Source organism: Myzus persicae, unplaced genomic scaffold (genome assembly GCF_001856785.1).
Source record: "Myzus persicae strain clone G006 unplaced genomic scaffold, MPER_G0061.0, whole genome shotgun sequence".
NCBI classification, from domain to species: Eukaryota; Metazoa; Arthropoda; class Insecta; order Hemiptera; family Aphididae; genus Myzus; species Myzus persicae.
Window position 1 is genome coordinate 114,254 of NW_019104156.1, and position 26,584 is coordinate 140,837.

Consider the following 26,584-nt stretch of genomic DNA (forward strand, 5'->3'; position numbering starts at 1 on the left):
ATCCTTAGATTTGTTCCTCTCCACTACTGCAGACCATATTAAAATATCAAAAATACAAACTATAGGTAGGTTAGGCCTACTATAACTAATCAGCATTAACACAGTAATCATACTGAGTGCCTACCTTGTAAGTCAAACATTTTAGTATCCAATATACCTTATAAACACAATCATGAAGTACAGCCGGCACAGGGTGATAAGTGATAAATGATATTAGCATTTAAAAATATAAACTTACCTGTAAAGATAACTGTCTTTATGTGATATGTCTAACTTTGCAATGGATAAGCTGATGGCATAATTTTGTGAAATTATTATAAAAGAACAATTTAATATATACGTATTATTAAATAGATAGAAATAAACAATTAGATTCAATAAGTCTCCAAATCGTTTTCATTCGATTCAACTTACTTCACGCAATCACACCACTAAGATTGTCACAAGTGAAAATTACATGCTTTATTTTGGATATTGGACATATCGAAGAACTTTAATTTGGCAACGTTGCATGAAAGTAAAAATGATATAGGTAGCAGTGCCTAAAAATGTACCACGAGCAATCCAATACCTAAAAAGGTTGGTACCACGAGCAATCGGATGATACCCGATATTACAGGGAAACTTTTCATTAATCATATTTGTTAATGAACTGATTACTGTGAGTAATTTTTTTGGATATCAGAATTAGAAGATTGTAGACTGCAGGCTGTAGAGTTGGTACATACTACATAGTATATATACACGTAATTATTGTATAATTGTATCTGCATTTTTTTAAATTCAAATTCAGAAACAGAAATTGTTAAGGATTATTTCAAATGTCGATATCTATACAAAAATCAAATTTCAAATGATACCCAAGTTACAATAGTTGTATAAATATAATGTTAGACGATCGAAGAAAGGATCCCTATGTTTTTCGAATGTCGATCCACTACTCGTCAAAACTTTAACACTCGGAAGTTGTAATACTAACTAACAATTGGTTTTAAATTTGATTTCTGTTTATTTAAATGCTCTGAAAAATATTGAGTCTAGGAATATGAAATTAAAATTTAGGTATACATAATACGTTGGCAATCAAAAAAGTAAAAATTTAAGAACAATAAAGATTAAAAAATAATAAAAATACATTTTTTTAAAGATGTTGTTTGGTTTTAAAATATTGAGTGTCCTACACTAAATAAAATGCTAACCAACTATAAATCATATGTATTGTATTTAATTGTAATCAAATTATTTTTCATAAAAGTCAACTAGTAGAAATGCTTTGACACCCACACATTTTTTCGTTGAAAATTTAATACCTGATCAATACATCAGCTTATATCGGCATATCTGTAAGGAGCTCTTTGGTTAAATACATACACCCTCCTCCCCAAGATAAAATCCTAAGTATGAGCAACTATTGCAACTGTTCAAATATAGTTATATACACAAATGTTGAAGTAAAATACAAAACAACATAATTTATGTTTGTTACCAAGATATAAAATATGTGGTAGTTACTAGAAAATAAATGAATTTGTATTAAGAACAAATTTATAATAAATTCAGTAAGACCTTCCTAATAATGGAATTGCTAGGTCGTACAAACTATTTTTTCCATTATAGAAAATTTAAATATGCGGAACATAAGTTCTATGGGACAGTTGTGATTCTCCGTTATAAGGAGGTTTTACTGTAGTATAATTATGAGATTATGTTCTTAAATGTAAGGCAAATATTTTTAACTGACGGATATGATCAAGCGACAAATCTTCTGAAACCTAATTTTAATTTGCTAATATATCTAATTGAGATCCATTAGACCACTTTTTTCAAATTTTGTTTCTCAAATTGCCTCTATGTATGTATGTATGTATTGTTTAAAGTTTTAAACAATGATTATTTTTAATTTAAATTTAATATCTTAAAATGTGGTCTGATTTTTGCAATTAGACATAACATTAACAAATTCCCAACAGTTTTCAGGAGTCTCATCGCGTTATCAAGTTCGTTGGTAGTTTAGTACTAGGATAGAAAAAACATAGACAGATAAACCTTATACTAGTATATTAAGACTAAGAAAAAGCCTATTTTGAATTCCTTAAAACTGTCCATTTGAAATCCCCTTAAGATTAAGATTTTAAGAATACCTTAAATCTAATGTTTTACTTTTAACGATTAATATACATAACACCAAACATCACGTCAGACATTGTATCCTCATAACTACACTATAATTAAGGTTTTATTATTATGTTAGCCATAGAATTTCCATTGCAATACATTATAACAGTAATTTGACTACTATTACTTATTAAGAGGACGTGATACCCTCGCGTGTTGTCCGTCTTACAAATGCGTAACATAGCAAATTTTACGCTGAGCAGAACACGTGTAGCCCCGTTAGTTTAAAAATTAGTGCGAATTGACCTCTTATAAAATCTAAAGGTAAAATTATTATCTAGTCAACCTCATAGGATTTTTATTATATTTTAATTTTAACGCGAGTTATGAGTATTTTAAGATGTATAAAAAATTTACAATTTTAAAATACTCATAACTCGCGTTAAAATTAAAATATAATAAAAAACCTATGAGGTTGACTAGATAATAATCTTACCTTTAGATTTTATAACAGGTCAATTCGCACTTATTTTTAAACTAAAGGAGCTACACGTGTTCTGCTGAGCGTACAATTTGCTATGTTACGCACTTGTAAGACGGAGACAACACATGCAGGTATCACGTCCTCTTAATGATTAGGTACATTAATGAATTGTGATTTTTTTGTGCATTTAACAGTTTATGAGAATATAAGTTAATTACCTACTAACAATTTTACTAACATTTTTAACTATGTAAATATCGTGAACTAAGTATACGTTGACTACATTTCATAATTAAAGTTAGAATAACTCATAAGACTATTAATTAAGAGAAGCCCGCGGATATACGTCATTTCGTAGCGGTAATTTTGTCGCAAGACAATTGGACGCATACGGCATTTCGTCGCGCGTAATATTGACGCATGCTACATTTGGTTGCGCGTCATTTTATCGCATATATTTATATAGGTATATTCTAAATAATAATAATTTTACATATCAGTCATTTTAGCTTATTGTTATATATATTTGTATTTATAAAATGTAAAATTAAATTCAAGCAAAGTAATAATAATAATAATAATCTAAAAACATCTTTTTTTTCACCTCTAAATATACATGTATTAGTATAAATCTTAAAAGCTAATGGCCTATGCTATCGAAGCTTTAATGTTCAATATAAAAAACATAACAATAATAATCTAAATAAAATATTTTAAAAAAACACAAAAATAAAAAAAATATTACTATTTATAAAAATTAAAATTATGAGCAATACCTTTCAAAACCTCGCATATTGGATTATTATTAACATTTTAATATATCTGCATTAATCTAACAGATGAATCATTATATTTTTTTTTTTTACATGGTAGGTACATGCCCAACAATTATTTGTTCTATTATCATTTTATTTAAACTTTCTTCTTTTTTTAATAACTCAATAATTGGTCGTGACTTATCATTGCTCAAAATCCATTATGTCAGCCCTCTATCTTATTGTTAGTCCTGGGTAAACTTTCTTGTAACCTATCATAACAGTTCTAGATTTCAATGGAAAATAATGGAGGTCGACGATTACCTCTCCTATCCAAAATGCCAATCCATGTGCCTTCAAAATATGTTATTAGTGGTGATAACATTTCTTCATTTTCGATATAATATGTGTTTTCTAATAATAATTCAAAAGATTCTATCACTTTATCCACGGGTACAAATGCAAGTGCAGGTAATTTTTGGGTTGATACCGAGTTGCGGTCGAGATTATAACAGGTAAAAAAAAAAATCCGAGTTGCGGTCGGGATCAAAACAGGTAAAATATCAAAATAGGTAAAAATCCTAGTTGCGGTAAAAAAATATGATTAATAATTATTAGGTTTTAAAATATTTATATATTTACATTTGTAATATTAAACCGATTCATATTTGTATGATACACATTTCACAAATGTCAGCGAGTCAATTTGTTTTTTCAAATACTGTTGTATTTTATTTTTAGTACATTTCTGATTTATGCTCTCACTTTTTTTATTAGTTTCCAAATCTACTGAATTGATTTTTGAATATGTATCAATCTGAATATTTTTGACATATTTCAAAAATTCAAATATGTTGGGATGTGGCGATCGGTTCTCAGTTTTGAACTTAGAATTGAACGCTTCACTTCCATTATTCGTTCTCCAAACATCATTGTTCAAAGCTGCCCAGAGTGTGGTTGGAAAAGTAGCATCATTGCCAATATAATTATCGACTAAATAGTCACTAAATTCAGTAACTCTTGAATCTATAGGTTGTTCGGCGATTAAATCTAAAAACACATTTCCCACTTCATCTGGAGGGAGAAAAGTCAATCCAAAAACGTAGTGTAACCATTAATCGTTAACCGGATACTGACCGCAATTAAAAGGTTAATTTTACCTTCAATATTATTAAGACCGCAATTCGTCTATTGCAACCGCAACTCGGACAATACCAATTTTTGAACTTCTAAAAAAAATTGTACATCGTCACTATATTGTTTTGCAAGACCATTGTGTTGTATTTGTCTCCAAACCGCTTGACTTAAGCGAAAGAAACATCCGTGATTATGAACATAAATCAGGCTTCAATAGTTCAATGATTTTAATGCTTGAAATAATTTTATATATTATGTTATTTCTTTTTTGTCCGGCAATAAAACGTATACTAAAGGTATAATATCACTATGCAATACTGAATGAATGGTATAAAATTGGTAAAATAAATTCGGACATGATGAAAATGTTCCATCTGAAAACCAATGTTCTGAATCTTTTAATAAATTTAAATTTCTCTCAGTCGAAAATAATATAATCCAGTCTTCATATATGTCACTATCACCACTGTCGTACAACAAAAAATTGTCTCCGTCTAAAGTTAATCTGAATTGATCAGGAATTTCAAAATGTAATGTTTGTGGATTTGCAGGAACGGCTTCAGAAATGTCCTTAACCCGTTGTATTGTTCTTTTCAAACATTTCGGATTCAGCAGTTGACCTGCCACTTCGGATGGTAACTAAAATAATATAATAATATATTATAATATTTATAATATAAATAGCCTATAATCAAAATTATTGAAATATTTATTATCGTCTCGATTGATAACGTGAAAAATACGAAAACAAACAATAAAAGATTAGCGATGAAACTACTCGCACGAAACAATTTAATAAAACTGTTAAACTGTTATATATTTAAAGTATTAAAGTTGTAAGTTTTTTGAAATATTATGTTCGAAAAAGATTAGTGATTTTAAAATTACTATAAAAAGCCAGTTTATTTTTACGTATTTTTAAACAATTATCGTGATTACCTATATAAAGATAAAAAAAAATCGCAGGTGTTGCGTCCTCTAAACTATATTAAAACTATAATATTTAATTACCTTTGAAGATGTCTCTGCTAATAAACTTCGGGTAAGCATAATTTTAGTGATGGCATTTTCTTTCATTTTATTGATAGTTTTTTTTACTTCAATTTTTGCCCTATTTTGTACATGGTTATGTTCCTTGTATTTTATGCGACGCTATCTATTTAATAAATAGGTATATAATAAATAATATATTAGAATACCTACACTAAGAAATTAAAAATGTTACCTTGCATTGTATGAGGGCGGCCAGTACAATTTTTAGACTCGTTACATCTCTAAATAACTTTTTCGCCAATAGTTCTTTCACGTTTATGAATAAAACCATCATGAATTAAAAGATCATGCCCTCGTCGACTTTTCATAAATCGTAAAGACATAATTTGTATATTTTGTAAAATATATAATAATTGTTATATTGCGTGGACCAAGCAAGACGTATATATACGTAGACGTGTATAGGTGGTACTGTAAAACACTATAATCGATAGAGAGTAGAGACTCGTGATGCCTGATGAGTAGGTACACTGTAATAATTCGAGTATTCGATAAAGACTCACGTAAAAACCAAATAATGAATTTCCTACTGAAATAAAAATAAATGATAAAGAAGGTACTACACCACTACCACTAAATTATAAAGATATTATATAATTATTATATATATTATATTATTAAATGTTCCTACCCTACCCAAAAAGACAAGATGATCTATTTTATATAATACTAGCTATATAAATATATGCGATAAAATGACGCGCGACCAAAATATGTAGCATGTGTCGATATTACACGCGACGAAATGTCGTATGCGTCCAATTGTCTTGCGACCAAATGACCGCGACCAAATTACCACGACGAAATCACGGGATACCACAATTAAGATACTGCATCAGACATTGTATCCTCACAAATACACTATAATTACGGTTTCATTATTATTATGTATTTATGTTAGAATTTTCATTGAAATACACAACAGTAATTTATCTAATATTGCATTAAATTATGCATTTAATAGTTTATTAGAACTACTACTAATTACTAATAATCTTACTAAAATGTTGAATTATGTTACAAAACTAAAAAATACAATATACTTTTATAATTTATTAAGTTTTCATTTTTTAAGTTAGTGTTCTATTAAAATATTTAATACAATATTTTATTATTAAAATATATACTTCTATACATAAATATTATATGATTTAAATAAGAAAAATAGCTCCGCTCAAAAATAATTACTTATAATAGAATCTTATAACATGAAACAAGTTATTGGCTAACAGTAACGTATAAGTAGGTACTTCAACAAAAATGTAACAAATATTTTCTAAGTAAAATATAATATTCAGATTATTGGAAAAAAAACCTTTAAGAGTTGTTGTACAAAAAAAAAATAATAAATAAAAAGTGTTTTGATGGTAAAATATTACACAATAAAAATCTAAAAAATAATAACTTCTTACCTATACATCGTTATAACTTTTACACTCACAGTTAGACGAAAACGATCACAGTTCTTAATAAATAGTAATAATAAATTCTTAAAAATAATTTCCTTAGACTATGCACAATATTAAATATCTACTGAGAAATTCGATAGAAATATAAAAATCACAGATGTCCCGTCGTTCACGACCATTACATTACATTATATTATATCATATTTTAAGCTAAAGAGTCGCGACATATCATTTTTTTAAATATATTATATTATGTACAGTAAAATGAAAGATTTTTCTTTTAATGAGTAGTGAAAATGTTTACGACAAGTATGCTATTCGCGCACACGAACACCACACATTTGAGGAACAAAAAAAAAAAAATATATAATATATTTATCGTAATAATAATAATTGTTTCGAGCGAGACACGCGGACAGTAGTTATCTAAGTGTAAATATACTTTTATTATTATTAGGTACTATAGCGCCACGTCGGCAGGCGCAGTTTTGAAACTGGCTCTTCGTTTGGGATTCCGACGCAACGTGCCCAGGACGTTCATCATCTCGTTGACGACGGGCTGAGGTTCTTGTTTTTTGACCGGAGTCTGTTTCTGAAACAGAAAAAACAAAACGATGTTCACTAATATGTCATCATATATAGTAGTAACCAATAGCACCACACACAATTCCGAAAATACGAATATTGCGCAACGTTAAAGGTACTTATAATTTTTATTACTTATCGAGATTTTACCTCTTTGTCCGTGGCTTTCAGACTGAAACGACCTCCTTTGATCTGGTTGATTATCGCGTCAATGGCACCTGCAACATTTTTAGCGTTATAAATCACGACCGAAGGTAATATTTTAATATTAAATATCATTGGACATCTATAAAAATAACTATTGTTTTTCGAATGCACGTCTGAGGTACATAGCATAGTCTGCACAAGTTACTCACCGTTCTGTACTTGAGGGCCTTTGGGAGTAGCCATTGGGAGTCCCAAGTAATTCCCTAAATCTTCAATTGCGTTGGAGTTATGGTTCAACGAGCTAACCGTTTTCAGCTTGATGCCGCCGCTCGTCCCCGCCAACGACATGGGTGGCGGGGGTGGCGGTGGTGCTGGTGGTGCTGGCGGGGGTGGTGGCGGTGGGGGTCCGCACTGGGGCGGCGCGACTACGGTTTTGGTTTCTCGGAGTTGTTTTCCGAGTTCTTCAACTGAAAACGTAGGTAGAATGTATATTTTTTTACTGTATGGCAATTTATCCATTGCGTGTACAATGGTAGGGTTTTCGATTGTAATATTGTGAGAACCCCACATCATCTTGGTTTGTTAATTTTGTCTTGTGAGACACAGAAAAAACAATTTGACACAAAAGTGTGTCGTGCATTTCAATGGAAAGTGATTTAAGCGAAGTACCGATCAAAATAAATAAGGAAGTACAATAAATTGCTCTTTTAAATTTTATTCGAAGCACATCATTATTGTCTCAAGTTATATTTATTATTGATATTGCTTTAAGCTATGATAGTAATATTGTTTGAAAAAACCTTCGATACATGCCTTCAAAAAAATGTTTTTTTAATTGATTTGTATTATTAATCACTAGCTTTAAAATCACCTTACTATTGCTAATAATATTTTTTTTTCTGGTACGTTTCACGCGTGCTAGAGATAAACATATAATATAAACATTGGTGCCTTTAAAAAAAAAATTAGTTATAAATTGACTTGTTAGTTATACAAATGAGTACATTAGCTAGATTCGAGAATAATCACAAAACTGTATAGAATAGAAAATATATTTTACTAATTATATTGAAATAATTAAATACCACTATTTGACTTTGTGAAGAGTTGTTGTATAGATATAGGTAGGTAATAAATAATAATAAAAACATAAATAAATATACCCTGAGATTCAGCAATGTCAGCTCTTTGCTGAGAACATAGTAATTCTGCTTCGATTAACTTTAACTTCTCTTCGTACAATTCGATTTGTTCGGATTCGCTTTGAGACTCTAACTTTTCCTGCAAAATATTTATATTTTATAGAAAATTCAGTAATTAATGCAACCACATATATTAAAACAGTTGTACTCACGTGTAAATCTTTCAGCTGTTCCATATGCTCCTGTCTCTCTTGGCTTAATGTTCTTTGCAATTGTTCGACCTCAAACAACAGTTTCATTATTTTTTCATCCGATGCAGCATCCATCATCAACAGTTGACTTTGCCTGGCTAAAACGTCTCTCTCGGATTTTACCTGTAAACCAATTGATTAAGACAAGACGTCTATGATTTATTATTTTTACACCGACTGACTTTGTTCGCATCACTTCGTATCTTTACGCCTTCTTCTTTTTCTCTCTTATATTGTTGATGTAATACAGTCGTCTCTTCGACTACTTTACGGCTAACTGTTTCCAAACTGTCGTGTTTCATTTTTAATTCCTTAAAAAAATAGACAAAAAAAATAGTGAAGTGATTATCAATTTTTGAAAAACTACAACAATCGAAATCGAAAGAGAGTTTAAGTGCAACAACATGCATTTGAGAACAATGTACGATTTAACGAAATGATATTACAACAAAATACGGTGTAGTTACTTTAAGTTCTTGTTCAGCCCGTTTTCGCCCCCTACGCTCTTCCTCTAGTTCAGAAGTCAAGTCTACTGTCTGCTCCTGGGCTTCAAACTCTTGTAGATTAATTTTATTTAACTCTGCTTGTAGCCTCGAAACTTCTTGAGTAAGCTCTACACAAACAAATTACACACTTACAATATTATGTTTCGTCGGTATCGAACAAATAAACCCTTATACCTTTGACAGTTTTCCGCAGTTCTTCCATTTCGGTGTCGTTATTGTCCGTATCGTTGTCATTACCGTCCGTGTCATCTGCCAAGTCGTCCAACGTGGACGGCGCCACTGACATTACTTTTTGCATTAAAGCCGAGCTCCTTCTTTTCAGCTCACGATTTTGTTTATACCACTATAATAATATATTGAGACAGGAGTGTATCAATTAAAATCTAATTGAAGCAGTTGTGGTGCGGTTGATTAACGTTTAATTGTATTATTTACCTGCGAAGCTCTTTCCATCGCCTTTTGCAACGTAGTTGTCTCGAGTTCATATTGCTGTTTTAATTGATCATATTCCTTGTACATCGCTTCAGAAACTATATATATATATACGCACAAAATAATATGATTGAATTAAATTTTACTGACAAGAACCGAACACTCGATATTAAACTATACTATATTGTATACGCACGGTTCCTCAGCTGAGAGAGTTGCAAGGTCCTTTCCGATAAGTCTTTATTCGACAGTTCGAGATTGGTGCGTAGCTTCGCCACTTGGCGTTCCATGTCCGACTTTTCTCTCAACACTAAACAATAAACAATAGTCAATGTCGAAGCTATATCGATTTATTTCAATTACCTAGTGTATGTTTTGGACGATCTGGGCGGAAAATAATAATAATAATAATAACCTACATCCGATTTTATAATACAACACAGGTAACACCAAATGGCGGCCCGTGGATGAATTTTAACCGGCCAGCAGACAAGGAGAAAAGAAGCTGATAATTTCTTATCTTTGTAACATTAGTTTTGGCCAATCGACATATTATAATAAATATTATGTACTCTGCATTTTTATGGCCCACGAGAATTTTCCGAATTCTTAATGGGACCCATGGAAAGTATTAATTGGTGACCCCTGATATAACATGTAACTCTCGTTTCTTAAGGAGTTTAATATAGGCAATTTTAACATTTTCAGAAAATGTACTACCAATTCAAAATATGTCTGGGGAGGTCACATATTACAACATGACTGGTTTTTAATAATGAGGAAATGATATAAAAATTAAATAAAACATGCGTTGGCGTAGGTAGCTATTATGCAATAATATATAGTATTCTACTTCTATAATTGCGGTTTATAAAGCTGAAAATCGAAATACGCATTAAAAAATTCAAAAATATAATTTTTGAGCACATATTGATATTCTGATAGTTGATACATTAAATATGTGTTGTGAATTTTTTTAAATATACGTGACGCCTTTCAAAATGCTGTTGTCTTTCATTTACGTGTGATTTGTGTCATTGTGATTATATAAGTATCAAAAATCGATAAGGCATTCGAATAAAACAGAATTTTTCCGTGGCGGGAAGTGGGGGGTGGCTTTAGAGGACTCACGTTTCTGAGACTGAATCAACAGGGTCTTTCTCTTCGTCTCCGTTTCGTCATATTTGTTCTTCCATTTGTCCTCGGTGGTCGGTGAAGGACTGCTGCTGGTGCTACTGTTCAGGACAGTCGACGATTTGACGGAAAACCTGGGCGGAGTGCTGTCTAGTAGCGGCGGCGGAAGCATTGGTTTTGCGCCGATTGGCTTGGGCGGGTGTACGGGCACTGCTGGCGACTGCTGTGGCAATTTGACCTCACCGTACGTCAATTTCGACGTGGTTTCCGGGGGTGACTTGACCGCGAATTTCGACACAACTTCCACCACCGGCGACGACTTAGAGGCGACGAACCGGTTGTGCACCGGCACCTGTGCAGCGGCCATCTGCTTATTGCCGTTGCCGGGTGAACCACCGATGTTCCTCGTCATCTCGTTCGCTAGATAACTCTGCAGAAAACTGTTGTTCTTGGTGGCCACCGGCTTGCTACTGCTGCTGCTGCAGTCTTCCGGTACATCCGGCTCCTCGCGAATCGTCTTGAACCGTCCACCGCCACCGTTTTGCATCTGGAAGTTCGACACTTGGTGGTGATGGTGATGGTTGTTATTGTTATTGTTGTGGTTTTTCAGACTCGACGGTACCGTGGATTCGGGTTTCCCGTAACTCAGTCCGGGAGGGTTGTACGGGACCGAACCGTTGTTCTGGCTGAACTTGTTCCGAAGGTTTTGAACGCTCATCATGTGTAGTGTAATTGAGCTCTTGTCGTTTGAAACCCCTGAAAATTCAAACGATAAAATTATATTATAAGATTACATTTTTAAGGTATATATTTTTGAAATTAGTATAATATGTTTAGGTAAATGCCATGGTATTGTCGATAGCAATAATCATGTGTAACCATTGTTAGTGTGTGTAAAACCGTGAGATTCGTGTGAACAGTACGGTTGGTCGAGATTGGTAATTCTTTAGCCGTCTAGGACGTTGCCCGGGGTACACTGCGTGGAAGCGAATTACCTTTGTACCCTTTGTACTTATCTTGGAATTACCTTGGATAGAACACTTACATATAAAGAGCACCTAACAAAAATTGCTGCTAAAATAAAAACAAGAAACAATTAAATCCAAAAATTGGCCAACTCGTCGTGGGGAGCTGATGCCCATACACTAAGAATCTCTACATTAGCATTAACGTACTCAGTAGCGGAATACTGCGCCCCAGTGTGGGCCAATAGTGCCCATATGAACAAAATAGACGTCCAACTAAACTCAGCCATGAGAACCATTTCAGGTGCGGTCAAATCAACGCCAACTCAATGGCTTCCTATACAATGTAACATTGCCCCACCAAATCTTCGCCGGATGAACTCATTACTTCGAGAATGGACTAAATGCTCTAGGAATACCGCACTTCCTATCCACAGCGACTGCACTAATGTTGGCCCACTGCAAAGATTAAAATCCAGGAAACCGACTTGGAAACTGGCAAGGAAACTTATCACAGAAAAATTCGACCTTATGTCTAAATGGACTGAAGATTGGAGGTCTAACAATATCGACTCGAACCATCTCTTCGACCAACCTATGATGCAACCCCCTGGATCTAACCTCACAAGGAGACAATGGGTAGTCCTAAACAGACTTAGAACTGGGCATGGACGCACTGGACTCATGTTGCATCGATGGGGATTAAAGCCCACTCCACAATGTGACTGTGGACACCATACCCAATCCGCAAGACACATAGTGGAGGAATGCCCAATCAGAGCATTCCCAGGGGGATTAGCAGAGCTGAACAAAGTTACCAGGGATGGTATTAATTGGCTTGAAAAATTAGATATCAATATTTAACCGCCTAGTCTAATATATGTTACCCACCTATAGTTATTTTAGTGTTTATGTTACTGTATTGTATTATTATTGCCTAATCTATTACTTTAATATCATCATTTATAATTTTCATGTTCATTGTTCATAGATTATTTTATTGTTAATGTGTGTTAATAGCGTCATACGAATATATATATATATATCATGTGTAACATTTTGATTAGTCGGTATAGTAATAGTATAATGCATACACCTATGGTAAATATATCAATAGATGCTATCAACAATTAAAAATAAAACTGATGTATAATTCCTGCCTTTTTTAAATACCATACGAGTTTAATTTTGTAGCTTTAATGTAAGAGCCAACTTTATTTGCAATATGATTATAGCCTATAGGTACCGGCTTTTTAGTTGTATTACTTTACATTAATGTACCTAAAGTCTGTGATTATCGACAAAATAAGAAGGATAGTTACTAATTAATAATAACTGACTTACGATGGCATTGATTAAATCGTTCAAATCGAAGAATCGATAAAACGTTTACAGATATGATTTCAGGTTTGTATAAATCTATCAAAAATTGAACACTTATAATACATGTATTATCTCTGGCAGACCACGATATAAATTAATCTTTCTACAGTACATTGACTTGTGGGGCAACTAATTTCGTTATTTGTGACAATATATTACTCTACATAACATAACAGTGTGCACCAGGGGCGAGATCACGGATTAGATGAGGGTGTCATAATCGCACACCTTCCCCCCTTATGGGAGACTTATTTTCTCCTAAAATAATTAAATATGCGTACCAATGATTGTATTTTTTGTATCTGTATAATATGTATAACCATCAATAAAATTAAGTTCATCCCCCTCCCATAAGAAAAAGCTGAGCATCTAACTGTTATGCGTGAATACGAGTACCCACCTACATAATATAATTGTACGGTATATGTAATACTTGCAAACCGTTTCGTTATTATATCTATTAATGAAATTTCTTTACAGTGGGTGTCGCGACTCGCCAAACTCGTGTAAATTTAAAAAAATATACAAATTTCAACCCAAGTGACGATCAAATTGTATTGTGCAATATAATACTGCGATTTGTGTTCAAACTTGAAACGTATACGCGCACAAGTGCAGTATTATATCATAATACACCGAGATCGTCCGAAAATGGTTCGTAGTGTTATGGTCAACACTCGACTGTCTCATAATTACTGTGCAGTACAACTGTATAATGTAATATATCAATATTATATGTGTACGTGGTCGTAAAATTGTATAAATAAATAATGGTGCATGGTGCGCAATATGTTGAGTACCTATATTCAGATGTGAACACGAAAAACGTTTTGATTAGTACCTACATAATTTAATAAACATCAAAAGTGGCTATTCGGCAAACAATACTGTAATATAAGTATCGCCATCATATTGTTGTAGGTTGTTTATGACAAGTGACTATTAATTCACCGGCTACTATCGCAATAGAACCAGACATTACGTAACTCTGCAGATCATTATTATCATATTATGAATTATATAGATAGGTTCCAACATACATTTCGACTTTTGTTTTAAAATATTATGCACATAATACATTACATACCATATCGAAAACGCGCCGTTCGGCTACACACGCGGGATACAGCAATTTATTATGTTTTGTGACGGATATTATATTTTGGTAGAATAGAGAAAACGGACGTAGGTATATACACCATCGCACACCATTATGGGTGTAATGTATTTTAATATTTTCAACAACGTGTGCGTTATGAAAATCATGATTAATATTTAGGGAGTTCTGCTCATCGAAACATCTAACAGTGGTGTTTGGAATTAACATAAAAGTCTATTGTACGGCGAAATTTAATACATTTTCTTTTTCGTCGTCGGAGATAATACGCATAATAATGATACCTAATAATAATATAATAGTTGTTGTAGTCTGCTGCTGCAGCTGAAGATGCTTTTCGAAAACGGTATACACACAATAGAAATCAAGACGAATTTATATTACTATACAGAGTGGGCCGCCGTTGCAGATCACGCGGTATAATATTATAAGAAGAGATTGCGGGTATTGCGCGCACGCCATTGTGTGGTTATTTTTTTGAAAACCGATTATTATTGTTAGGCATTATACCTACGGATTGTGTGTGATTTTTTTCTCTTTTCGTTTTAATAAAATATACACTACAATATATCTCTCCGGTTGTCCGACAAAAGCACGTGACACGGTGACGGCGGCGGCCGCGGCGGTTGCATGTACTGCATATAACTACCTATATAGGAAGTGTATTTATTTATTTACTTTTTTTCTCCGTATACTCTCCGTCGTCTACCGCGGAGTCGTCGTCGTGTCGTCCCACTCGTCGTCCCAACAATATAATATTATTATAACGATAATAATACAACCTTCGTGTGATTACCTACCCCGATGGTGCTGGCGAGACACACGTGATGGCGAACCAACAGGTTTCCAGTACTTAGATATTTATCGCAGCGGCGGCGACGGGTGCGTAAAAGCCGATAATCGTCGCGGACGTTTCTGTTAGCGTTGTGTTTATTATACGTATGTAGATACCTACGTTTATATAGTGTTATTATTTCCGTCGAATAATTGGAAACCAATACGAATTTGTACTTGTATTTTTCCCCCTATCTACACCGAGAAGAATCCCGCATAAGTGCCATATGTCTGTGTTTTTTTTTTCAAATCAAGTTATACGCGGCTATTAATTCTGCGACTAGAGCGAGACGTGAATGTCCGGGAATAACGTTTCACAACAATAAATATTATAAGCGGACGCAGCAGATTTTAAAAAATATCGTTCTAACCTCACCTGCAGCTGTAGCTACTGCAGTCGGCCGGCTGGACGATGCATACTCGTTGGGTGATGTACCTGAGAAGTGACAGGGGAAATAAAATATTATAATTTGGTCATCGTTAAGGGTATAATAAGACGAATTAACATACGCAGTTATGCCGCTATGTGTCTAACGCGTATAGTACACTTTTACAATAACCAAGCGTATATTGTTGAAAGGGAAAAATGTAGGTATGTTCGTATAAATTATAATAATATGATTATGCAGGTACCAGCCGGAAGATGCATACTCGCTGAACACTGCAGAGATGAGGCTGTACCAAAGAAGTGATGGGGTAAATTTAAAAATAAAATTATTATATTATATTATAATTTAACTATCGTTACAAGAGTATAATACAGGTATTAACATACGCTCTCCGTTCAATACGTATAAAAAATAAAGGGAACGATAATAATATTTTTTTTTTTTTTTTATTATTTATAAAGTTTTCCTGACAATTGGTCATCTAAACTTAAGGCTAAAGGAATAATATAGCACCCATTATATCAGAACGATTTAATATCATAAATTAATAGACAATAATAGGCTGCGACATAAAAATAAGAAATATCGAGATTTTAATTAGTAAAACGCGTGGTCTATTGACTATAAGTTGTTAACAATAGCCATAACACGTAGGGGTTATAAAAAACGAAGAATAACACATATTGCTGTTATCAACATTGCATTATTGTTATATAAACGCATAATTACTTACGATTTAGTAACAGGCATGCACGTCACCACCGGGCGATCAATGTTATATTTGCATTGTTTAAGTCTTAGAAATTAAAAAACAAGAATTTTTTCTAGAACGATAAGTGGGAATTTTAAAAACTCGATTCCGTAAAAAGAGTTCGAAGCAATACTGCTATTACTGTTTATCAATATTTTATACACAAAGCCGGCGTCGATGTAAATACAATTTTTACACTCGTCTTGCACAATGAGAACAGAGACAATTAGCTACTTCTTTATGGAAGTTAAATATTAGTATTATAATACGTATACACGATACATGGTCGGAGTCGCCGTAGTGGTTGTTGTTGTTGTTGTTTTTGTTGTTGTTAGATACGGTGATGGAATAGTGAGGGGAAAATGTTCGTTCGTATAAATTATAATATTATTATGTATACTGTATACGTATAAGTGTATACATACATACATATAATACAGTCATGTCGACATCGCTTACTGAAACACCTGTGGTTCTCTATATAGGTATTATTGCAGCATGCGGTACACCGGCTATTGTAAGAAAAAAATTGCTGACCGAATGCCAATTATATATTTACGTTTTGTTTTCTATTTATTTTTTTTTTCCAAAACGTTTTCGAACTGCGAAATCATATTTTACAGCGACCGAATATAACTCCGGAAGAACGTCTGTCTGCGTAGTATATAAGTACGTATATGGTATTAATTAAGTATTTCGAGTATGTATATGTAATATTGTACATTTGTGTAATTACCTTGAAACCGTCACCGTTGCCACTGCAGATAAACCTATCGTACGTATTGCTAATTTAATAGTATACCGCAGTCACATCGACCGAGGAATATTCCGATATTAACATTGAATTACACATCATGCGGAAACATAAAAATTATTATTATGATTTACCGACCGGCCCGACGAATACTGCCGCCGCCAACTCGTCGAGTAATAATATTATGCGTTATGATTATTATAATTTAGTGTTGTGGAAAAACTTTTTTTTTTATGATGGGTGTTGCAAACATATTTGCGTACAAACGAAGTAACTTTGTCTTTGTTCGCGCGGGCCACGTGTGGTCACGCAGGCTCCGCTTACGCTCTGATAACATTTTAATCGACATAATAAAATAATAAAAATGTAAACGTCACTACATTTACCTATAACTACGCCACTACGGGTTTACTGTCATTTAAATATTTAATAAAGAGCTCGTCTAATTCATCATAGGTATTGGAGAAGTTCCTATTTTGGCAGTTTGTTTATTTACAATCGTCTTTTATATAGTGAACTACATTATTTTCGGACGACTTTTAGGTATTAAGTTTTTGGTTTATTCTTATTATAAATGCACAATTTGTTCAAACATACAAATATAATATAACAGAATAAGAGATTACGAAGGCAGCCTATTGGGGTATAGCTGATATACGTAGAGTTACGCAGCTATCTTTGTCACCGGCGCGGAATTGTTACTTTATTTGGGCTTTCTGGTCGAGAAGAGCACATATGAAAGGCAAAATACTTTAAAAACCATTTACATAGTGGGGTGTATATGGAGTGTAGACGTATATTTATAGAATATTGCATGATATTGTAGCGGTCTTTCAGTATAAACAACTATATAGTTCTAATTACAATAATCGCAGTCGATCGCAAAAGTTGTGTACTTATAGTAATTACTTAGGTACTGGGTACTCTACAGATATAGAATATGGAACAAATGGAAGGGCAAATGCTTGGTATCATATTTTATACATAATACATAATATATACATTTCAGCTATAATAGATGGGCGATACATGATCAGATATCAGCTGTTTACAGCACATTGTGCACAAGATTCTTTATTAGTGATAATGTGATATACCACAAACGTCATGCGTGGGTACTTTTTTAATTGGATAGTAATTAAAATAGTATTCAAATGTGCAATAACACAATTTTGTGAGAATAATTTCAAATAAGTATTTTGTAGCTTTTTAAATTTAAGTGTTCTTATTCAGCATGCAGCTGAGTACGCGTGTTGCTAATTTTAAAATAATATATCTAAAAAATAAACTTGCATAATAATATTATATTTCCTTTAATCTTGATGATAATCTATACGCGAAACGTAATACTATTAACAATAATTACTATAAATAACCAGTAAATTTAAAACAAAATAACAAAATCCGATGTTTAAAATATTACCCTTTTTAAATGTCTGGGGACCTTTATAGTCATGGCTATGCGGACGCACTACTTTATTATCATACCTACAAGTCACAAGACGTAGTCTACATGATACAGCTGATGATACACAAGATTCAAACGTTGTAACGTTAAATGATTATCGATTATATTATAATGATATAGTCATGGAAAAAATCTTTTTGTTGGTAAACTGAGAATTATTTTTCTTTTGCATTGAATAAATTGTATCGTGTCAGGACTGTCTGTGTTAAAATACAATAAAAAAAAAACACACACACACATTTTATAATAATTGATGTACTCGTACAGACGACAGTCGTGATCGTACTAAATAATAAATGACCGTATGGGGGCACAGAACTTAGGTAAAAAAAAAAAAAATAATAATAATAAACGTAATATATTATGCAAATTGGCTGGAAAGACTCGCGCGACGTCTTGTGAACCGTCACGCGTACAGTGCACCGACGTCGCGGGACATCGCCATATGTTCTTTACGCGGGCGTATATTAATATATATATATATGTTATATTTGAGTTATATTATTATTATATTCGTATGAAAACCGAAATCCTGGCGTGGGCGGTATGATACTTGAAAAGTAAATAAATGTAAAATTTAAGACTGTATACGCGTTTTTACAACAGTATAGGTACCCATGTACGTAACCTTGGGCCGAGATAAGTTAAAACGGGAACTGTATAAATTTAAATAAACCGTAACAACACATTGTATGCTGTATGTATATAAATACATCCACCCGGAATAGAGGAGACTGACAAAAAAAATAATCTCTATTATTATATAAAGATAATATTATTACTTACAGTATTATGAATTAAACATACAAGATGCAAAGGCTTTAAATGCTGACACTGTATTTTAATGAGAAAAAAAATATTTAAGCAGCTTCTGCGGTGGTCACCCTGCATAAATAATATGAATGTATACTACGTATATGCAATTTGATTTAAATTTGTATCAATTTAGTGCGCAGTGGATATTATATTATATACGAGTACATGCTATTATATACATACTTCGATGGAATGGTCTAAAAAATACAAAAATCATATAAGTACTAAGTTATAATACGAGTAAATAATAAATAATTTATTATATTTGTAACAACTTGGATAGATATTATAATTGAGTTTATACAAAATAATTTCGATGAAGCAATATTCCGCCGAGAAAACGATCATATTATTATAATTGAAAACACATTTTAAATATTGTGTGAATATATAGATAAATAGATAATACTATAATAGTGTAATACAATTATCAGTATATTAGTGCTTATTTTTATGTCACATTATAAAGTAGCTGATTATAGCTGACAGTATATAACCGTGTGAAAACAAATCTGTTTTGACATAGACCGAGAATTTCCTTTCCATCAATTGCGTTTTAATGGCACATCGCACACACGATCGATTTAAACTCATTGAGCGTCGTTATAAATATTATATATGAATAATAATAATGCCCTTGTCGATTTCAGTAATAAAGGTGTTTGCACCATTTAAAATGTTCAATATGTCAACGAGGTGTAAATAATTAAGATAACCGCATAATATTGTTATGACTTTAAGTATTGTCGCGAACACTGCTCTAGTACTCGGTGAAGTATCTATATGAGGGGATAAATTGGATCAAATATTTACTATTCTCGGAGCGAATACTTACAAATTGTAGGACGACACCAGGATGTCGGTAGAAGAATAAATATAATAATAGATATAATATAATTAGTTAATTAATACGATTTTCAAATCATCATGGACCCCATATCTTCTAAACATATAATGGAACTATTTCCGAGTATCTATATTATCCTTAGTAAAACAAAGATAAACAACTAAAAACTACTTGTTTTTCAAATTTTGGATTAATCATAAGGTAGTCAAAATAAAAAAAAAATCAACTGCTTATCAATTTACAATAAAAATGGGTGTTTTTGTTTGAAAAAATAAGTTTGTATCATTCCAAGACACTCCGTAAACGGTATACATATATAAACCTTAATGTTTGGAAATATATCATCTAGTTTATTTAAAAATCGCAAAATACATAATTTGAATAGATTCATCATTAAAGGAAACATGGGACGGAGCAAAAATGGTCAATCATCCTGTATGTAAAAACATACCACCTGCCACCTGGTACCTATAAGGTCTAGAGAATTAACATAAAAAAAGATTTATCTTGAATTGATTTATAGGTTCAAGATGTACGATTAATGATTTGGTCAGAAACAACGTCACGATGTCGATGATTATTGCGAGTTTAAATTTCTAAAAAAAAAAAACTGAAAATGCATGATCAAAATAATTTTTAAAAAAATCGCAATTTAATATCTGTTTCGTATGCGGTCAATATGAAATCAGAGCGTATAATGGCTTTAGAGCTTAAACATTGTGAAATGATTGCTTTTTAATAACCATATACCTACACATCATAATATATTATTATGATTATAATATTATGAACACGAAAATCGTGTGCTTGTGGATCACCATCATTGTGGTATAATTTAATAACCCAATAGTTGTAATACACCAGCTATTATACTCGTACGTTGGGGTGGGGGGGGGAGGGACGTTTAAAATTCAAGAGTGGCGTGCGCAGGCACGAATGAGTAGGTATTCGAGAGGCGGTCACATTTTTTCAGACAGTTTTTTGTTGTCATATATGATTTATTGTTATTATTATTTTAAAACCTTAAGCCCCGGTACGCAGGACTCTCGCTCATTTGTGAACATAATTATTGTACTGGAACGTCAGGAAAAAACTCGTTTATGTTTCTGTTTAGAATAATTGTACATTAATGCTTATTGTAATACCGTGTATAGAAGCGATATAGTAGGTATATATATGGTATACATAAAACGGCATATTATAATGAAAGGACATCACAGGAAACGATATTTTATCGATTGGGCGGACGTCCGAAAGTCTCGATTTCAATATGGAAAAAACTAAAAAGCCCATAAACATCATAACTATATTATGAAATACGAGAAAAAACTCGTCGATTTAGCGTCCCGGTAGGTGTATCCGTTCGACGAGACTGTTTATTTTTTATGCTCGCATATGCTATTGTATTAAATTATTATTACCTACTACCATACAGTTCATCCTTGCCACTGACTGCAGACTGAGTGATTTATGAATTTAAGCCATTACGCAAACTGCAGATCGAACGGGGGATGATTTTGTGTATAAGGTGTTTTGGATGGGCTTGGTTTTTAATTGTAATAATATGCGTTTGTAATTTTAACTCTGTCGCACGTCAAACATCGAGATCGTATATATAGCTGTTAGAAAAAGAGATGAAACGTCACGCGTGTGTTGTGACTCCGTGCACAAACATTTCAAATACGCGTTTAAAACTATTTCGGCGAGATTGTGTTTTGTTTTCCTTTAAATCCGCCCAAACTAGTTTAGCCCTTATTTTTAGTATGTTTTTTTTTGTCAAAGATATTTTTAAACGGTGGTCAAATCCAATATACCTACGTACCTATAAAACCGGTCTAAGTACAACGTAGCGGTGCGAATTTCACGGACCGCAAAAGCGATATAATATCGTTCACAAATGTTATATTACTATTTGACCGCGAACGGGTGGAATGTCATTCTCCTGCGGCAGTGGCTACAAGAGTCGAATATTTTAACGGCGGTTTTTTTTTATCGTCGTCTTTGTCACAAATTTTAAACTATTACGTTTAATTTTTTCCCCAGCACATGAGAGTATGGAGGTACCGCCACACCGGCCTTGATGTAACATCACACAAGACACACGATATTTTTTAATGTCTTCTGTCACTCTAAATGGTTAAAAAACAAATCGCTTTACCCTTGTGAATAATAATGTGCGCACTCTCGCTCGTTCGAATTAATATAATATTATACACTCCGCTGCCGCCACCGCCGCTGCGTGTAACAAAACGACAAAAGAGCAACAAACGCATATTCATACGCCGCTTAGCACTCTATTAGGAAAAAAGTGATTGTTGGAATATATAGGTAATTACTATAAGGACGACTGCGACGTAGGTATTACAATATAATGTAACATTATCCCGCTAAAACCATATAATATTATTATATGTACCTACGCTCGTATTCCGCGGCGGATGATGAGTCGACAGTTATCGCCGTCGGTTCGAACGATATAATATTATTATTTTATGGCAATTTTTTGGTACCACCTTTTTCGTCGTCGACGGCGAAGAAAGTCTTACAAGTGTGTGTGCGCGCTCGCGAGAACGGGCAACTGATTGAAAATAATAATAATAATATATAAAATAAAATATACATACTAAGAGCCCGCGAACACCAAATACGGGCATCAGAAGGACGCACCGCCACAACCGATATCGTTCGCCAGACGGAGCTCGGACAAAAGAAAAACGTTTCCAGAAACGGTTGATTTAGGTCATGACCGTTTTGAAGCCGGGCTGTACTTGACCGTGAAATTTTTTTTTTTGATATCTGATCGGGGTTGCATGAGTAGAAAACAAATAATATAATAAACATACGACGACGCGATAATCGTTCAAATCGACTTTATGCTACTTATTGCAGGTTCTCTTGTGTTCGCAGTTATGTGCGAGAAAAAAAATATATATTATACAAACGTAATAAACGTTATGTATACATTACTATAATATTATACAGCATAATCGTGGTTACGTTTTTTGCGATATTTTTCACATTACAATGTACCTATGTGTTCAATACTATTCTCGTAAATGCTATTTTATATTTTTATCCATACATATTATTATCATAGTACTGCCCCGCATACAGTTTCGACACATAAATTAAACTATTTAAATAAAACGATTTTTTCCGAGATTTTATACAATTCAAATGCTTATATAATGTAAACCTATTTTTTCTCCTTAAACACTTAATTGCGTGTACAATATACATAATATCTACACCATCTACATTCTTCATTATTTATGATGTCGACAAATATTATTCAAACCAGAAATCGTGATTAAAGAATGCAATTATAGAATTTTCCATTGAAAACGAACAATGGAGAAATTTTAACAAAAAAAAAAAAAATATATATATATATATATACATTCACGTACTAATATTTTATACTGCATTTTAAACATGTTAAATTTAGTGTAGCAAGAGATACAGAATACTTTTTAAAAAGGTTTTTTTTGTGAGAAAATGATATAAACAGTATTATAGCATGGTAATTACGTAGGTATATAACAATAGTGTACGACTTTTTAGTTAAGTACCTATTACGTTAGAAGAGACGAGAAAAAAATTATTCTTAATTTGTTTTTGTTGTCACAGATTGAATATTGCATGATAAAAAAATAATACATTTGTTAGTCGTTGCTCGGCGACTACAATGGATTTATTCTTAATATATTAATACAATAGTGGTCACCGTTAAATCTACTACATTTCCAAATAATTGTCGATGACTTCAATATGTTTCTTACAGTTGTAGTTCAAATTGAAAACGGAGGCCAACTGTTATAAGGAAATATAAAACACAAACACGTCTTGTTACGCCACAGATTATATCAATAATATTTGGAATCCTCCCAAGTCCCAACTATTGTAAATATTTATATATTATATTCATTACTATATGCGAATGTTGTAAAAAACCGCATTTATGAACTATTAAAACACGATTTTAGCACAAATCATTGAAATAGTGTACTTAAACTTAAAATGCATATAAAATTGGTCAGAAAATTTAATTCAAAAATGTTTAGTACAACTTATCATATCTATACCATGTTACTACGATTAACGAAGCCTGAGTACTATAGTACTATAAGTACTGAACAAAAAAAAGCATACTTTGACGGTGAATTTTTTTCTTCTGTGACGGCCTCTTATAATGTGCAGTCAAACTCGTTGAAGAAAAATCAAGAGAGACAGAGAGACAGAGAGACAGATATAAGGAACATAAGATATTACATAGTTGTATTATATACTATATATGGCCTGGAAACGACAAGGTGAAGACAAAACAAAACAAGAACAACTACGAGTGGTTCGTGGAGGTGCTCAAAAACGTTCGTTTATATATAGTTGTACATGGTAGTATACATGTTGTATAGGATTATTTTATACAATACTGTAAAATATATATATATAAATATTATAAGTAGTTACGAGATATTTTTCATCTGTAAGGACAATTATTGAGAAATTAAAGATACATTTTTAGGTAAAGTGGCCAAATATCTTGTAACATGCTAAATTGTATTAGGAATTTAATTTAACTAATTTTTTTTATTGTTAATTTTCGTTTCTATGGCAATAAGCAAGGCGTTACAAAAATCAGTTTAAAATAAAAATTTACTCTGCAGCCCAAAAACATAGATATCTATGTTAAAAAAAATTATTCAAAAATTGTTATTAATTACTTCATCAATCATTAATCATTGCATATTGACATCATTTTTTATTTTTTGTAATTCCCCGACTTTATTAATAAGATTCAATTTTCAAACTGGAAATACTTAAGTAATTAAGTATACGTTTTGTAAGTAATTTCAAATTTGCATTTCTTTTAATAAAGGAATTTGATTATTATACCGTATAAAATGTTAATAATACAGTCTAATACAAAAATGTATTATGCCATACACAGCATCAGTTCTATACACTTATAAGCTAAAATTAAGTTAAATGCCGTATTTTAACAACATGTGACTAGACAAGACTCATACTAGCTATACTTAATGGCTGATGCTATAAAGGTAACATTTCGTCTCGATCCGTTTCTACTCTCTGGCCGTACCATTAATTCGAAGTGTGTATACACAGGGGTTGAGGACGAAAGGCTATATTAGTACCTACAATATTATAATACTGCACATTGAGCCGACTGCTGCAGTTTATTACTATGACAATGTGTGCGCGCGCGCGACGGGCAATAACTCGATTGCGGCCCCCACGCGAGGAGCTCCGTCCTGAGTCGGAGGGTATTTTTCGACGTCTATTTCGAGAACGAAGGATCCCATCATTTCCTGCCTCCCGGTCCCGGCCCACGACACTTCCGCTTTGGCCGTAAACGTTCTTTTGGCCCGCGTAAGCAACAATGATACTTCGATCGCGTAGCGAACTCCCACGACTGGAAGAAAACGTTGGATTTCTCACACCGGTTATATAAATATAGGTACCCGAACCGTAGAAAAGCGCGTATTATTCTACAAGATTATATCGCTGTTCATTTATTTAAAAAATTTCTACTCAACAATTAGCAGTTATAATATCATACGCATATCAGCCGCACCCGAGTCGTAGGTATATACAACACTACCAAGATGGTTATTGGTTATGTTAGGTTGGGTACATTGGTTTAGTCAGCTAAGTTATTGATGATTTCCCAATAATAAAAATGGAAAATGAGAAAGACATCAATACATTTTACTTTAATTTGTATTATTATTTTGACAAACGACTATAATGTAAATGGAAGTTGATTTTCAATTCTAAATTACGTGTACTTATAATATATTTAATAATATAATTGAATCGTTCTACTATGTACGTGCCTATATGCACATAAAATAAAATATCTTTAGAACTATCTAGTAACCTTATACTGCAGCAACTGTATAGTGAAGTATTGATGTCAGTTAGTATAAGAATTGATTAAAAAGTGTTAGTAGGTTCTAGATCCCTACATTCGATATTGAATAAGACTAAATGTACCTATTATTTAGTATTGGATGCATTTCCATTAGGAGCGCCACTGAAACCCACAGGGCACAGACCCACAGTACTCAATGATTGCTGTGATAGTG

The 26,584-nt window shown here is 32.7% G+C and overlaps 2 protein-coding genes across 4 annotated transcripts in view; both read right to left on the reverse strand.

Moving 5' to 3' along the window:
• Nucleotides 1-4,158: 4,158 nt before the first annotated feature.
• On the reverse strand, nucleotides 4,159-6,052 carry LOC111039442. Of its 2 annotated transcripts, XM_022322964.1 has the most exons (3): nucleotides 5,717-6,052; nucleotides 5,503-5,647; nucleotides 4,159-5,130 (listed from the first exon to the last, which is right to left on the reverse strand). In XM_022322964.1, exons 2-3 carry the CDS (start codon nucleotides 5,566-5,568, stop codon nucleotides 4,744-4,746), a joined length of 453 nt encoding a protein of 150 aa, XP_022178656.1. In that variant the 5' UTR covers nucleotides 5,569-5,647; nucleotides 5,717-6,052; the 3' UTR covers nucleotides 4,159-4,743. The 2 variants fall into 2 exon arrangements, with proteins under 2 accessions (XP_022178656.1, XP_022178658.1); XM_022322966.1 differs by having other exon boundaries at nucleotides 5,503-6,052.
• An 896-nt stretch (nucleotides 6,053-6,948) lies between these two features.
• Nucleotides 6,949-26,584, reverse strand: part of LOC111039420 (shootin-1) — a 33,862-nt gene continuing 14,226 nt past the window's right edge. Inside the window, exons 1-12 of one of the 2 annotated variants that reach the window (XM_022322940.1) lie at nucleotides 16,572-16,693; nucleotides 11,148-11,906; nucleotides 10,213-10,326; nucleotides 10,020-10,114; nucleotides 9,759-9,927; nucleotides 9,546-9,691; nucleotides 9,261-9,389; nucleotides 9,040-9,201; nucleotides 8,849-8,966; nucleotides 7,895-8,152; nucleotides 7,689-7,756; nucleotides 6,949-7,545 (exon numbers count right to left, since the gene is read on the reverse strand). In XM_022322940.1, the coding sequence (XP_022178632.1) occupies nucleotides 7,414-7,545; nucleotides 7,689-7,756; nucleotides 7,895-8,152; nucleotides 8,849-8,966; nucleotides 9,040-9,201; nucleotides 9,261-9,389; nucleotides 9,546-9,691; nucleotides 9,759-9,927; nucleotides 10,020-10,114; nucleotides 10,213-10,326; nucleotides 11,148-11,871 (2,115 nt within the window). In that variant the 5' untranslated portion in view covers nucleotides 11,872-11,906; nucleotides 16,572-16,693 and the 3' untranslated portion in view covers nucleotides 6,949-7,413. Of the gene's footprint in view, nucleotides 7,546-7,688; nucleotides 7,757-7,894; nucleotides 8,153-8,848; nucleotides 8,967-9,039; nucleotides 9,202-9,260; nucleotides 9,390-9,545; nucleotides 9,692-9,758; nucleotides 9,928-10,019; nucleotides 10,115-10,212; nucleotides 10,327-11,147; nucleotides 11,907-16,571; nucleotides 16,694-26,584 lie in introns of those variants that run through there. The other variant, XM_022322939.1, reaches the window with a different exon arrangement.